This window comes from Macaca fascicularis, chromosome 1 (genome assembly GCF_037993035.2).
Source record: "Macaca fascicularis isolate 582-1 chromosome 1, T2T-MFA8v1.1".
In the NCBI taxonomy this organism is placed as follows: domain Eukaryota; kingdom Metazoa; phylum Chordata; class Mammalia; order Primates; family Cercopithecidae; genus Macaca; species Macaca fascicularis.
Genome location: NC_088375.1, coordinates 148,336,293 through 148,353,139, shown reverse-complemented (window position 1 = coordinate 148,353,139; position 16,847 = coordinate 148,336,293). Strand labels below are relative to the sequence as shown.

General features: G+C 34.7%; 1 protein-coding gene across 14 annotated transcripts in view; it reads right to left on the bottom strand.

Annotated features, from left to right (window-relative positions):
* Positions 1-1,386: 1,386 nt before the first annotated feature.
* The window catches only part of ODF2L (outer dense fiber of sperm tails 2 like), a 48,164-nt gene continuing 32,703 nt past the window's right edge, over positions 1,387-16,847 (bottom strand). For 13 of the 14 annotated variants that reach the window (XR_012418172.1, XM_065519298.2, XM_065519300.2 and 10 more), the window contains 7 exons: positions 14,616-14,726; positions 12,933-13,037; positions 10,893-11,051; positions 9,231-9,316; positions 8,987-9,149; positions 7,327-7,452; positions 1,387-3,358 (listed from right to left, as the gene is read on the bottom strand). Coding sequence is in view for 13 of the 14 variants with exons in the window: in XM_065519298.2 (XP_065375370.1) it covers positions 3,230-3,358; positions 7,327-7,452; positions 8,987-9,149; positions 9,231-9,316; positions 10,893-11,051; positions 12,933-13,037; positions 14,616-14,726 (879 nt within the window). In the remaining variant the exon portion in view is untranslated. Of the gene's footprint in view, positions 3,359-3,458; positions 6,103-7,326; positions 7,453-8,986; positions 9,150-9,230; positions 9,317-10,892; positions 11,052-12,932; positions 13,038-14,615; positions 14,727-16,847 lie in introns of those variants that run through there. The other variant, XM_065519294.1, reaches the window with a different exon arrangement.

Sequence of the window (16,847 nt, the reverse complement as noted above, 5' to 3'; positions counted from 1 at the left end):
AGGCCTCTCCTCCAACACGTGGGGATTACAATTTGAGATGAGATTTGGTTGGGGACACAGAATCAAACCATATCAGGTGTATAGGTTTCTATTCCTTTCTCCATGTGCATACCAACATATGTGAACCTATATACAGAGAGGTGTTTAATTACAAAAATAAACATGATTTTGTGACTTTTTTTCACCTAAATATAACGAATAAACTGCAAGCCAGCAGAGATAGATCAAATTCATTCTTTAAAGTGCTGTATGTTTTTCCAACTACAGACCCTGCTGTGACTCACTTCCTAAGAGGACTTCACTTGCCATTTGCTGCAACAGACCTACTGGCCTCAGAAAACCTTTAAGGGGCTCTCTAGTGAAGGGCTTTCCAATCTTGTAGTTGGGAAGGAACTGCTGCTTGAGACTGAAAAGGTCTGGGAGTTAAACAGCTCCTCATAGAAAGTTATCAGATGGTAAGAGGTCTCACAGGTCCATGAGAAATGAAGCCACCGCATCTCTTACCACTTAGTTTGCTACTGCCCAAGAGATGTGCACAAGATGCTGGCAGATGCTGAGGAAACCACAGCATGAGTAGGCCAGGAAAAGTTAAATTCATTTACGGGGCATGGGAAGAAAGAAGACCGGCGGAACAGAAATAAGACAGATGTCTACTGAAGCAGAACCAATGGAAAAGACAGAGGAGAATTTTAATGAAAAATATCATGGAATTATAGAATTAAAAAAAGAAAAGATTTTCAGAAACTAAAAAATACCACGATTTCTTAATTAAAAGTTCAACATCCAACAGAAAAAGAGAATGACTGACTTTGAAAATAACATTAGTGGTCAAAAAAATCGCTGGAGGAAATACCTCATAAGAGACCCAGTGCAGATAACCTGAGGGAAAAGACAAAGCTGCATGGAGGTCAGATCCAGGAGGCCAACTAAAGAGGAAAGGAACATGAGAAGTAATAGTAACATAGATAATGGAATAAAACATTTACAACTTAGAAAGTCTTGAGGCCCTGAATATCAAAGTTAAAGGGAAAATCCTGCAGATCTTTTAGTACTGTGGGGAAATGGGCTTTCTGGCTCAAGGACCTCACTGACATTGAATTTATGTCACATACCAGGTAAGCCCAATGTGTGTACCTAATGCTTCACAAGGAAACAGTATTAAGCAGAGATTGTTAAATTCTAGCATTCAGCAACTTTCCTTTGTCATGTTGTGTCACTAGGAGCTAAATACCAACCTTAGGAACTCTGTGGTAGTCTTTTCATACACAGTCCATCTAAAGCTGCAGGCACCAATTTTTAAATGCCATAAGCACAAATTATTTTGGTAACAATAAAAAATTAAAAATATGAGAAAGGAGGTATTCAAGGGTAAGACAAACGCATTACTGTTAAAAGAAACCACTATCTTTATTTATGAAATGGATACAGAGGTAGTATGGTGAGAGTTAAGAGCAGAGCAGAGACTCTGGACGTCTGCCACTTACTAGCTGTGCGACCTTGGGCAAGTTACCTAACCTTTCCACGTCTTAGTTTCCTGAAAATTAAACAAGTTAATATATTATCACAAGTATTAACTCTGCAACATAGCAAGTGCTTAATCAATCATAGCAGCGCTGCTGCTGGGCTGCTGCTACAGTGGGAAAACAGCACTGTACATAGAACTTTAATATTGTAGACTTGAATTTAAATGCCAACTTTAAACTTAAGTTTCATACCACAGCCATAGTAGTTAACCCTTTTTGCTTACATTTTTCATATCTAAAACAGGAGTATGAATACCTGCTTCTTTCAACATCTGTCCCTCTATCCACAAACATCAACTGAGTACCTAGATATTTATATGACTAAGATACATTTCAGCCCTTAAGGAGCTTACAGTTTAGTGAGTAAAACTCAAGAGCTTTGCTTTCCTTTCATGTGGGCATTTCTTGAGGCTCCCTTTGTGTTAGGAGATAAAGAAACGGCTGCAAGGGTCAGGTATGTTTTTAGTACCATGAGTACTACGATTTTTTTAAAAAGTGACACTAATCTTGTCAGCAATTGTTGGGTAAAAAATGTGGCCAGTTCTGACACTCTGTATTTTGCTATTTTAAGAAAAATACTATGAAGCAATTGGGTCACTAGAAAGTAAGCATCTGTGGATGATACGACAGTCTTAAAAGTGAGGGGATCAGTGGGGACCAGGCCCTCAACTCTGATCAGGAAAGAGCATAAAACATCTTAAAGAGATATGTCTGTTCATAGGTTGGAACTGTGTAGTTCAAAACCTGCCTTTTTTAGAGATCTTTTAAGACCTGAGTGTTCCTTTGAATTAACAGCTCTAAAGTCATTGTCCAAGAGGAGTCATTATTACTTGATCCTTTGTAAACCACGTCCATCCCCTTTTAGAGTATCCTGCCTTGGCACACACAGTGGGAGATTATAGCAAACAAGTTCTTTGTCAACTTGGACAACTTCATCTCAATACTAAAGACCTTATTTTAAAGCTTCTTGATGTTAAGAGTGCTTATTTTGATCATCTCCATGTGAGTTGGCCATGGAAAGGTGGGATAAGTTGTTCTCCTTTAATCTTTTATTTAACTAAGGGGCTTTAGAATGCCTAAAATAATAATAATATCAGATAATCATTAGTATAAAATGAATAAAAGAGACTACAAATTGAAGACAGCCTGAATGTCTGTTCTTTATAAAGAAACAATGCATGACCACGTTTTCACCTGTCATTAGCAGCTGGTATTTAATAGCTGTGACTTAAAACTTAGTAGCTTTAGAAAGTATGTAATTACACCATTATTAAAAATTAAAATTAAGAATATTTTACTTTATTACATTTATATATCGCCACAATATAATCAATTATATACATTATTTAAAATCAAATTGGCAAAGACTTACTACAAATTCACTTGAATGGTGGCTACAAACATCACAAAGAATTAATCGGACTTCTATGTGTATGTGTGAGAGAAAAATTCTAAAAACCAATTTACTCTTAAAAGAAATTAAACCAGAGATAAATAAGAATTATCCAGCAGAAAGGAAAAGTAACAACTATCCTATTTTAAAGTTTCAGTTAGATAAATTATGTTTCAAAAATCTTTACATAAAAACTCTAATACTATCACCCATAAATCATAAAATATAACTGGTAGTATATTTATTTTTTTACCCAATCACATTTTAGACTCATAATAAAAATCTACTACTTAGAGAAAATAAATCTGACAATTTATTCAAACATTGTTACATACGAAGTTTTAAGAAACTGTAAATAATTCTTAATACTCTCATTTTGATTTTCTGACTTCTCAAGACTATTTTGTACTTCTTTCAAACACACTTCCTGATGTTGTGCTTTCTAAAGAAAAAAAGGAAAAAAATACAGATAAGCAATAATAGCATTCATTCCAAAGAAGCAGAGTCATAATATTAAAAACATATATACAATAACTAGATAATTCTTTTTGATTTTTTAAAAGAATACTCACATCTGATGTGTTCATTCTTAGAGCTCACTCTTCTTTAAAATTAATAATTAAAGCACACATATGGTTGATTTTCACTGATATAATTTATAATACACATTCATTTAGCACCAAATTATTACATATTTAACATAATTAACTTAATAGGTTCTTTAACAACTGTTATAATTTCACATGTAACATGATACATTTTCATACCAGTTTTTGCCATTTTCTGTCTAAAAATTCACATTTTATTCCAAAATAATTAAACGTCTTAAAAGCTGACAGAACTCTAGTTTTGATAATGTGAACATTTTATTTCTAGAATCCCTTAAAAAATAAAAATAATTCTTCACATTAAAGTTGTTCTTTGAGGAAAAAATTTAAAACTGCAATACATTTTTTTTTTTAACTAAGGTGCATATGAATTCTTAAGTAGGTGAGTTCACTGACAATGCTTTAGATAACCACAGGTTGCAAATATCATCTAGCTTCCAATTAAAATACAGACACCTAGACAGAAAAGAGAGAACTTTTACATCCTTCATATCAGGTGTTCAATGACACCTGATACCTTCTGAAACTGAGCAATGCCCATCTCAGGAAATGGGGCAGGTAAAAAATAATGTGATAGGCTTAGCAGTACAAAGTCACAGGATAAATACAATGAGTTTTACTCAAAAATTTGGAAAGAAAAATAGTAACACTTATTTTGTAGGGTAGGATATAAAATGTCAATGGATTTTAGGATAATACATAAGACTTCAAAGACATTTCAGGCTTCAGGAGGGGTGCCTTGGTTTAAGCTGCTGAGGTCATCCTCAGATCTGTACATCCATTCTGCGCCACCCCATTAGGGTACTTGGACAGAAAATACAAAAAGGCCTGCAGGTGAACAGGGCACTGTGGGAGACACCAGGGATAAAGGCAACTATGAGACATGCTCTCAGAGTGCTTACAATTCAAATGGGGCTAAAGCAGGCATATTAAATACTGCCCACTTAACTGTCCCCTGGAAGGCATAAAACACACAAACTAATTTTTCAGCAATGTTTTAAATCTATGCTTAGAATTCTAGAATTTTACTAGTACAAAAATTATCAGGTTTCACAAAACATCAGATCTTTATTTTTTATTATTATTATACTTTAAGTTCTGGGATACATGTACAGAATGTGCAGGTTGGTTACATAGGTATACACATGCTGGGTATGCTGCACCCATCAACCCATCCTCTACATTAGGTATTTCTACTACTGTTATCCTTCCCCTAGCCCCCCATGCCCTGACAGGCCCCAGTGTGATGTTCCCTGCCCTGTATCCATGTGTTCTCATTGTTCAACTCCCACTTATGAGTGAGAACATGCGGTGTTTGGTTTTCTGTTCTTGTGTTAGTTTGCTGAGAATGATGGTTTCTAGCTTCATCCATGTCCCTGCAAAGGACATGAACTCATCCTTTTTTATGGCTGCATAGTATTCCATGGTGTATATGTGCCACATTTTCTTTATTCAGTCTATCACTGATGGGCATTTGGGTTGGCTCCAAGTCTTTGCTATTGTGAATAGTGCTGCAATAAACACATGTGTGCATGTGTCTTTAGAGTAGAATGATTTATAACCCTCTGGGTATACACCCAGTAATGGGATTGCTGAGTCAAATGGTATTTCTGGTTCTAGATCCTTGAGGAATCGCCACACTGTCTTCCACAGTGGTTGAACTAATTTACACTCCCACCAACAGTGTAAAAGCATTCCTATTTCTCCACATCCTCTCCAGCATCTGTTGCTTCCTGACTTTATAATGATCGTCATTCTAACTGGCATGAGATGGTATCTCACTGTGGTTTTGATTTGCATTTATCTAATGACCAGTGATGATGAGCTTTTTTTCATATGTTTTTTGGCTGCCTAAATGTCTTGAGATGTGTCTGTTCATATTCTTTGCCCACTTTTTGATGGGGTTTTTTTCCTTGTAAATTTGTTTAAGTTCTTTGTAGATTCTGGATATTGGCCCTTTGTCAGATGGATAGATTGCAAAAATTTTCTTCCATTCTGTCAGTTGCCTGTTCACTCTGATGATAGTTTCTTTTGCTGTGCAGAAGCTCTTTAGTTTAATTAGATCCCATTTGTCAATTTTGGCTTTTATTGCCATTACTTTTGGTGTTTTAGTCATGAAGTCTTTGTCCATGCCTATGTCCTGAATGGTATTGCCTAGGTTTTCTTCTAGGGTTTTTATGGTTTTAGGTCTTACATTTAAGTCTTTAATCCATCTTGAGTTAATTTTTGTATAAGGTATAAGGAAGGGATCCAGTTTCAGTTCTCTGCATATGGCTAGCCAGTTTTCCCAACACCATTTATTAAATAGGAAATCCTTTCCTCATTGCTTTTGTCAGGTTTGTCAAAGATCAGATGGTTGTAGATGTGTGGTGTTATTTTGAGGCCTCTGTTCTGTTCCATTGGTCTATGTATCTGTTTTGGCACCAGTACCATGCTATTTTGGTTACTGTAGCCTTGTTGTATAGTCTGAAGTCAGGTAATGTGATGCCTCCAGCTTTGTTCTTTTTGTTTAGGATTGTCTTGGTTATGTGGGCTCTTTTTTGGTTCCAAATGAAATTTGAAGTAGTTTTTTCTAATTCTGTAAAGAAAATCAATGGTAGCTTGATGGGGATAGCACTGAATCTATAAATTACTTTGGGGAGTATGGCCATTTTCATGATATTGATTTGTCTTATTCATGACCATGGATGTTTTTCCATTTGTTTGTGTCCTCTCTTATTTCCTTCAGCAGTGGTTCGTAGTTCTCCTTGAAGAGGTCCTTCACATCCCTTGTAAGTTGTATTCCTAAATATTTTATTCTCTTGGTAGCAATTGTGAATGGAATCTGTTTATTTTACTAACTTTAGCCAAGTACTAGGGATATTACAGCAAAACCCACCTCATTTATTTTTTCAGAGGCTTCAATTACACAAAAAACAGCACACATATTTTACAATGTCAGAAACTCTAATGGTGAGTTTAAAAAAAAGTTTTGAAATAAATGGAAGGCCTGTGCTAAATTAAAGGTGATCGACATTTTGTTCTGATTAAGTTGTCATGAAACTTTTGATGACAATAAAATCAAATTGTGCATGCCAAAAGTCATTTAACCCTTGAATCTTTTAGGTTTTCAACTTTTTAGACACGGGAATAAAAAAAATAGATTTAATGGACTCTCTGGATCCTGGAAAAAATACAGTATCATTATTCTCTATGTCATTATCTAGTAGATAGTTATTAAGTAATTTAATCATGAGTAATACTAGCTTTCAGAATATTCTATGCCAATTGACTATTTCATGCGTATTCAGGAAAAAAACAGAAGACTAATTGAACACAGTCAATTTGGTATTTTCATTTCTCGACTGAATGGACTAAAGTATCCATCTCACATGCATATCTAACAATACTGAATGTTTAATACAAAATTATAACTTTCTAAAATAAAATATTCATTATTCAAGACAGATATAAAACTCACGTGTTTATCTTTAAAAAATGAAAAATTCATATCAGGATGAAATCAAGTAGATTATATCTGTAATTTTCATTAAGCAGTGGTCATTGCAAAAGTAACATGTAGGGAAAGGGCCTGATGAGATTTTATCAGATTTGAGGGCAATGCAATACATGCCATCCAAGGAGGCAGAATAATAAATTATTTGGCATATCATAACATTTTTATTTTTTATGTTTTATATTGCTTGTTATTTTTAATATTATCAGTAAAACAATAGCCTTGATTTACTCGCTTTGTACTTTCTACATGGTAAGAATATTAAATGCTATTTTTTATAATATGTTAAGCCATGCTAATACTCACACTGCTCATTTTGCAAACAAGTTGATTTTGTTCTTCGTTTTTCTTTCTAAGCTCAGTTTCCAGATCTAATATTTTAATTTGTAAAGCTCTCTCTCTAGATGACATTTTCTCTATTTCTTCAGCAACCTGTAATTTTTATCAAAAGAGTAAAATAAAGTGCTTTCTTTAAAATATGATTTAAAGCCTTGACATAGTTATATTGTACCTTTTTTCTAAACATATTACTTGTATGTTATATCCAAGTTTAAAGATGTTCTATCTTGAAGAAGCATATATAGTGTAAGTATGTACTATACTTATCTTCGCAGCATTAAATATCTGCAAAATTGGCTTGAGATGGAAGAGATGTATACATTTTCACTGCTCTGTGACTTAGGTAGGTGTTTTCTCCAACAGTATATTTTAAAAACAGACTGAGACCAGTTACCATTTTTATAGCATTTATATTCCCCAGGGTGTTAAGAGCAGTGATGGAACATAGAAATTCCTTGTTAAATGCTCATTATACACTTGGATTAACAGAACTGGGAGTAGGAACTGGTATACACACTTCCTACAAACACACACACACACAAACACAGAGACTGGTTCTTCATTCGTTCACTTCCAAACTGGTCTGAATTTGAATTTTCATGTTTACCTGATTACTTATTTTGGCAGGAAGTCTAGCTTAGTTATGTTCTTCTAAGGAATCAGATATGTGGAAGCCTATTTGTAAGAATGCTGGGTTGGAGCCACAAGAATGAGAGTAGAGGCAGGGACTGATCCAGGAACAAGGAGCTAGTGGAAAGGACTGTCCTCCAACCTAATTCCTATGAACTCAGTTCTAAGTTATTATAAAGATTTCTTCTGTACATATTCCAAGAACAATTATGCATGAGAGATGCCAGTGTGATCTGAAGCTATGGGAGAAAAGGCCCTTAGGACAAACACCAATGCCCTCGGCACCATCCCCTCAGTGTAGGCCATGGTAACAGGGCAGTGATGGCACTCTCACATGGGCAGAAGCTACAGATAGCCCCATATTCCACCGTAGCAGGATAGAAAGGAGAGGGCAGACATACCTCTGGGACTCTGAACTCTTCCTTTCAGGAAGGAATCTGAGAGCATACCTGGCATTTCCAAAATGCACTTAGGCTGAACCCTACCAGATTATGAGAGTGCTGAGAGCTAAGGCCAGGTCTCATTCATCTTTGCATCTCAAGCACTAGCAGATTGCCTGATACTGAAGTATTCATTGAATGCTAACCTAATGGATGTAACTGAAATTTAATATTGTATGTATTTATTTATGCAACCATATTTGTCAAAAGGGACTTGAACATTACAGCTCACTGAATCCTGATCAAAACAAAAATGTTCAATTATTTGCACATTCAATTTGGTTGTATATAAAAAAAAGGTACAGGAGGAGATTATGTCTTCAAAGTGGTTTCCATCTCTGCCCTTTCCCCAGCCACATTACCATTTATCTAGTGAAGTAACTCTAGCCCAGCAATGTATCTGTTTTGCTTGAAAGAGAAGATAAAGAACAAAAATGTAATTGCTCCCTTCACCCTGTCATCAAGACAAAACAATAACTACTGGTTTGGCAAGATGTTTAAAAAGATGACTCTTTGGTAAATGAATTAAAAAGTTTCTAAATAAAGGCCATGCATACCTTTTGTCTACCTTCTTCTAAAGCGGCTTCCAGTTGTCTGGCCAATGCTGTATATTCTGCAGATTTCTCTTTAAACTTAAGATTGCTGTGCTTAAGACATTCTTCTTGGTTTGCCAGCTTCTTCTCAAGCTCTTTATTTTCTGTGTCCATCTGTTCTAATTTTCTTTTTACAGAAAACATATATTTCAAAAGTTTAGTGTGCAGAGAAATATGCAGCAGCAATGTTAAGTAATTTAATACTTACTGTTGAAGGTTTTCACACTTCAACTGAATAAGATAGTTTTCCTCTTCCAGAGAAAGCTTTGTCAGAAGACTGTGATTTCCATCAACCTAAAAGAAAAAAAAAGGTTTCTTAGTCATTTTCTTCACTATCAACTTCCAAAGAAATCCACACAATTTATTGTTAGACCACAAGCAATGAGAAGGTATAAATGTTACTACTCTCATAGAGAAAGACACCAAGAAAACGTTATATTGTTAAAATGGAAGTTTTAAATTCCTGGTTATATTTAAAGAAGATGTGTTGCCTGTGTTGGAAAATAATCAACTGAAAAAAATTCAGGATGATGGCAATTAAAACATTTTGAACAACACCTTATTGAAGAAAGGTATTTATTTTGTTAAGTTGAAATACGAAAATTTGAAGCAGTATTAATCTCCTATTTTTGGATACCTAGGGTTTCTCTTATGGTTTTCTGTTTCACCTAAAAATACTGATTAATAATTGAATATCTGTGAAGTTGAAACTGTCAGTAAAAAATGTGTTTTTTTGAGAAGCAAAATGAAGTAAACAAAGACACACTCGCCCATGCCAAGACAGAATATTCTTCCCACTGCTTCAAAATCTGATCTAAATAATGTAAGAAGTTTTGATTTAAGGAAAAAATTTTTTTCTCATAATTTCAATTAGTAATTTAGGCTAATCTATGTCATCTGACATTTTACTAGAAAAATCTCTTTGAACTCTAAAATTTTGTCTGCATATTTCTATCTAACTTTTAAGTTCAGGGGTACAAATGCAGGTTTGTTACACAGGTCAACTTGTGTCATGGGGGTTTGTTGTACAGATTATTTCATCAACCAAGTATTAAGCCTAGTACCTATTAGTTATTTTTCCTGATCCTCTCCCTCCTCCCACTCTCCACCCTCTGAAAGGCCCCAGTGTGTGTTGTTCTTCTCACGTGTCCACGTGTTCTCATCATTTAGCTCCCACTGATTAAGTGAGAAAATGCAGTATTTGGTTTTTTGCAAAATTAAAATCCAGATTATATTTGGAAGATAGACAGGGAATGCTTCCTAAAACTGTCTTGAAAGTAAAAGAAAAAAGACTTGTCACCATCCTTGGACTGCTCCTTTAAAAAAATTTCATTAATTAAAAAAATATTGAGTGCTTACTATGTGCTAGGCATTGAGCTAGGAGACGGCTATGTGGCTACTACTAACAGGACACACATGATCCCTATTCTGATGGTATAAAAAAGTAAAACAGAAAAGAAAAAAAAAAAAAACAGACTGAAAAAAAATCCCAAAAACTTGATGTACAATTCTAATTAAAATAAATTCTAATTTTTGTAAATTTCAATAATTTACCTTATCCTGACATCAAGGAACATATATGTAAGTATAACTTTGCTCCTTCTCTGATTCTATTACCATGTCTTCAAATGTCTATAGATTTGCAGGAATAAACCAAAATAGGAATTTTAATTACCAATTTTTCACCATAAAATACTAAAAGAATAGCTTGCAAAACAGTATTATAGTATCTGCGTGAAAATGATGTTTTACAAACTAAGTAGATGGGAATTTAAAAATCAAGCTCTGACATGAGTGCCCTCAACTGGTGAAATCATTCCAAAGCATTCTTTTAACGCATTTAGCAAAACTCAGAAGGATGGCTGCACACCTGGCCCTGAAGCTCCCTAACGGTGTGTTCCTGGTCTGCACACTTCCCCTTGCAGCACTGCAGACTCTCCTGACACTCGTGAAGCCTCCGTTCAGCTGCCATCAAGGAATCGCAGACACGCTCTAACTCCTTCAGATGAGACTCCATCTGGCCTTTCATCTGAGTTGTGGCAGTAGGGAAATAAGTGCAAGATCACACATTCAGCATTAATATTTTTATTACCTTAAATACTAGATATGCTTGTAACACAAGTATTTTAGGTATAATGGCTTTAAATAAGAACACAACTGAATAAATATTAATTTAAACTCTGTTAAATAGGAATGTATAACTAAAAAGTGGGGTAGACTTTAGTTTTCAAAAAGTTTATTGAGCACATAAATAGGGTAAATTAGCTGACAGGGTGGATGTTTAACTAATTTTTAAAAGCAAATTTTTAAAATCCTGACATTATATTCAAGCACAGATTATCACTAATAATCATTACTAATAAAGCTGTAGTTGTCTACTATCCAGCTATAGGTTCTAAAGGAAATGTCACTTTTAGTCATTCAATCTTATAACTCAGATACTTACCTAAATTAGAGCAGCTTGCTTCACTCATCTTAGCCAAAACTGGTAGGGTTTACTGTATATTATTTAAAAATAGCTAGTATCATCAGTTCTCGCTTGCCTTTAATTTGACCATTAATGTTACTATCAACAAATCTAATTTCATCTACATTAATCTGCTTTGGCTACTGCAGTTCCTCACTGCAGCACTTTTGTGGAGATGTGAAAAGCGGCAACCTTAAGAAATGTTTGCACTGCTAATTACAAAAAATAGACTCTTTCCCTGAGATGGGAACACCTAATAGTTTCTGTGTAGTATCTGGCATTCTTGATCATGAAAGACAAAACCAGAACGAAGGATCCCTCAGTGTCCCTAAAACATCTTAGAAACCATGAGAAAACCAGGAGACTTAAAACAGTGAAGAAAAAGAAAACTTTCATTAAAAAAGTAGTTGTCTTGTAAAATACTAGAAAGAAAACATCGTGACCTCATAGTATCTGAAAAAGGCTCCAGCCCTTTCTGTCATTTGAACAGAACTGTAAAATATGCTTTTATTTGCAGTGCTGCCTAGCAGAAAAGGAGACATTTGCACTGGTATGTTTCATGAGAAAAAGAGACCAAAAGACATAAAATGGTTTCTTCACTGGCCTGCTAAAAATAGGTGAAAAGTAATTCCATGAAAGCAGTAAGTTGTGCATTCAGTGGGCTATTTTATCTCTGTATAACTGGAGGACGCTTGCTGTGGCTGACCCCTTCTTCACATTATTGCCTCGCTCTGACTCCTCAATCCTAAGATAGGGGAGCAACCCAGAGAGAGTAACCTTATTAGATTCAGATGGAACTGACCACTAACATCGCATGACCTCTGCTGCCAGGAGTCAGCATCCTACAACTTTCACTGCTTCTTTACCAAAACAACACAAAAACCCAGAGATGTGGTTTCATTTAAAAACTTTAAAATATTCACAAAAACATCATAACTCGCCAACATTGGCCTTCCCTTCATTCTGTTGCAATAGAACAAATAAAAGAAATGATGGTTTTTTAAAAGATATTATTTTTCTTCAAAAATGCATTTAGCAGATATTGGCTTTGCTTTTTTAGACATAAAAGATTTATAACCAGAAAAAAAGGGTGAGATTAAAAATGAGAGGTACTTAGGTTTGTATACTTATGATTGATAACCATTTTTTGAGCTATTTAAAGTCTGTTCTTGCATCAGAAAAATTAAACATTTATGTTATGCTATTTTCCAAATATTAACAAAAAAGTGAAAATAATTCATATAAACAAACAACATTTCCAGCCTGGAAGAAACATTATTTCCTTGGAAAACAAACTCTTACAGAGGTTAAGACTAGCCCTTTCCTAAGTATGAACTAGAGAAAATGACCAAAATGAATAAATTTGCATACTATTTATAAAGTAAAAAATATATAAATAAAATTTTTATATATTTTATATTTTATTTGAAATTCCAAACATACCTTCTCTATATTTTTATTTTTGGTTTTTGTTATTTGGTTATTTTTATGTAGCAAATTTTCACATCTGCTTTTTACTATTTCAGCTGCTTCTTGCAACTTTTGTACCTGAAAATAAAGTCTATTATTAGAGATACAACTTTGTACCTGAAAATAAAGTCTGTTATTAGAGAAACATATTATTTTTAGAATCATGAGATAAAAATCTAAAATTTAAAATTTCATTTTAAACAAGTCATCATTTTCCTATCAATATCCTCGATTGGTTCATCTAATGTTATTCCTTCTTTAAATACGGAATCACTCAGTGGTCTACTCTAACCCACAATCTTTGTCTGATTTACCTGTCTTCTCTCATCAATACTTCTAAACTCTCCAGTTGAGCTTTGAAGACTACAAAGGTTTCATTTGCAGATCAATGTCACTTCAAAGAACCAGTCTCTGGTCCAAACTAGCTTCCATTTAAATTATTTTTCCCACCAAATCAAAATCTGATTAAAAAAAAAAAAAGATTCTAGGCCCTGCACCCAGAATATGGTCACTCAACAACAATATTCCTGCTGAGGGATTAAACACAAATAACCAGCTGGAAGACCCTGATGAAGAAGAGGTCCCACAGTCCCCCACAATCTCCATTCCTACCTCAGACTTGGATGACTGAAATACTCTAACTGGAGGTCTCAACTCTAATTTTCCCATCTAATCCATCGAGATGCAGCCCCTTTCTACTGCCCACACTTTGCTCCCCTTAAGCTTTCATCCTTAGTTCATTCTTTTTTTTTTTTTTTTTTTTCTGGAGATGGAGTCTTGCTCTGTCGCCCAGTCTGGGAGCACACCGGTACAGTCTCGGCTCACTGCAACCTCCACCTCCTGGATTCAAGCAATTATCCTGCCTCAGCCTCCTGAGTAGCTGAGACTACAGGTGCGTGTCACCACACCTGCCTAATTTTTGTATTTTTAGTAGAGACAGGGTTTCACCATAGTGGTCAGGCTAGTCTCAAACTCCTGACTTCAAGTGATCCGCCCACCTCAGCCTCTCAGTGAATTACAGGTGTGAGCTACTATGCCCAGCCAGTTCATTATTCTTTAATTCAAACTTTCTCTGACCAGTGTGTTACCCATCATGCAAGGACCTGCATAAGTCCCATCTTTCTCATGAAGTTTTTTCTTGAATACTACATTTCCAAAAAATAAAGGTTTTTCTACAAATTACCATTGAACACATGGTCTATTTCATATATATTGTCACATGTTCTTTTCTTGGCATTTCATGTGAATAAATCTGAATTATACTTTATTTCCTGAGAAAGGAGGCATAATGAACTTTAATGACCCTAGAAAGGAGTCATTAATCTAAATCAATACCATTAAATATACACGATGACAGACAAATATAGCCAAGATTAACAAGAATACATTAGAGGTCACATTATACCTATGTAATTAATATTAAATCTACTTTTAGGAATATCCACTATATCCATATGCAGTGTTGGAATCAGTAATTGGCAGAATCATCTATTTACAAAGATGTGTGGGACCTTAAGAAATATTTGAGTCATACCATATTATAACCCACAATGATAGCCCCAACTCTCTTCAGTTCTGTTTATTTAGATTGCAAACAAATAGTGTTTTAAATTGTCTACCAATTTTAGTAAGCACTAAAATAAATGCAGTAGTCACCTGAGTTTTATACATTTCAACAAGGGTTTTCTGGTTTTTTTCTACTTCTTGCAATTCTAAGAGTTCATTTTCAACAGAAACAACTTCATCCTTCAAAGCAGAAAGTGTAGTCTAGCAAAAAAGATATAGATTTTATAAGTCATTAGAATATATTTATACTTCAGTGCTACAGAATTATAAAAACATAACTCATGTATTAACAAAGTTGATAAAACAATTATTTCTGATTGCATGCAATTACCATCTAAAATTTAGGAATTTCACAAAGTTAGTGACTAATACTTATGAACAACCTTCTTAAGATTTACACAGGACATATGATTTTTAAAACTTTTTAAATTTACTGACAAAAAAACTTGGAAATGTTCCTAGATATGAAAAATCAATAGAATATAGAGGTTACTGGAAAAGAAAAATACAGAAAAATTATACTTAGTACATGATAAAGGTTAGATTTTTAAATCAATGGAGGAAACATGGACAACTAAATAAATGGCAATAAAATAACTGTTTATTAGGAAAAAAAATAGGTTGACTACCTGCCTCAGCCCAACTAAAGAAGCATCAAATGAATTAAATAAAAACTTTAAAAATTTTCAAAGACAATTCAGGTAAAACTGTATTTCATTTCAGGATAGCAAAAGTCCTAAAGAGCATAAAATTAAAAGAAGATATGGAGAAATGTAAAAGTCTGAGATACTATCTTCCTTGCAAGCTTACTAGTTAGCCTACTGCAATTTCATGGATGCTATAACAGAAGGTACAAGATTCCTAGGTCAGAGACAGGGGACTTATTACTCATAGCAATAAGAGTAGCAAGACTGTCAGCATTTGTATCAGTTTCCTGAGCCCCAATTCCCACAGAGCAACCTAAACAGGCCAGGTGGCAACTGCATATGCAGTCAAATGCATTACAAAAGAATGAACCTGAGTTTAGGGAACCCAAATTTCTTATAGCAGGCAGTGAGCATGCCTGCCCATACTCCTAAGGGAGACACAGTTATCATATTCCAAGGATATCTACTATGCAAACATCCTTGAAAAGACAGTCTACATGGACAATGTCTTTGATTACAAGATGTGCAGAGCTGTGAGAGCACTCTCAAGAGAAACCATTTAAAAAAATGTGTGCGCGTGTATCTCTCTCCAAAATTTCATAGCTTTTCAATACAGTTTAAATGGCAAACAAAATATGAAAAAATATTAGCAAATGACAAATTTGATGCCTTGTCAAATAACATTTGTCGTTACAAAAATAAAACATATAACATTAATATCCTTAATATACAGTTATTATATATTAATTAGGACAAAAGACAACTATAAAAAATGAGCAATTAATTCAAAAAAGGCAGAAATGTGAATGATTGATGAATACATGAATCAGCATGTTCATTAGTTTTTATGCTGTAGGCACTGAAGGTTCTATTAGTGAACAAAACAGACGAAATTCCCTTCCTCCATGAAACTTACATACTGGAGGGACAGACAGACCAAAAATAAGAATAAGCAGTAAAATAAATCAAACACAAAAGCAGCTAGGAATGACATGTGGGGGAAGGCCTCCTGAGAAAGAGACTTTTGAGTAAAACTGATAGGAAGAGTGTCTCTTTAAGAGAAAAAGGCAACAGCAGCAGGAGGCCTAGCAAGTTAGGGGAAAACAACAAGAAAGCCAGTGGGTAGAAATAGAGAAGAAACGGGAAGAATGGAAGGAGATGAGAGTAGAAGAAGAAGAGAGGTAATAGAAAATGAGATGGTATAATGACTTGTAGGTATTTATGAACCAAGATATCTCGGGGGGGTTCGGAGCAGGGCAGTGACATGATCTGACTACATTTTTACAGGAACAACTCTACTGCTATACTGAATGCTGCCTGCAGGGGCCAGGGCTGAAGCAAGGAGAATGATCATGAGGTCACAGTAACAATGAGAGATGATGGAGGCTTGAATCGGGATAATGACAGTGGTGCTGGTGAGAAGTCGTCAAATTCTGAATATACTTGAGGTAGATTTGATGACAGACTGGAAGCAGCGTATGAGAAAAATGATGATTTTCCATTAATTGGGATGAGGAAAACTGTAGTATTTACTATTTTGGGAAACATCAAGAGCTCCATTTTGGACATGACAACTTTGAGACATCTATTAAATATCGAAGTGGAGATGTCAATCAGGCAGCAGAATATACGTCTGGAATTCAGGGACAAGGTCTAGATTAGAGGTATAAATTTG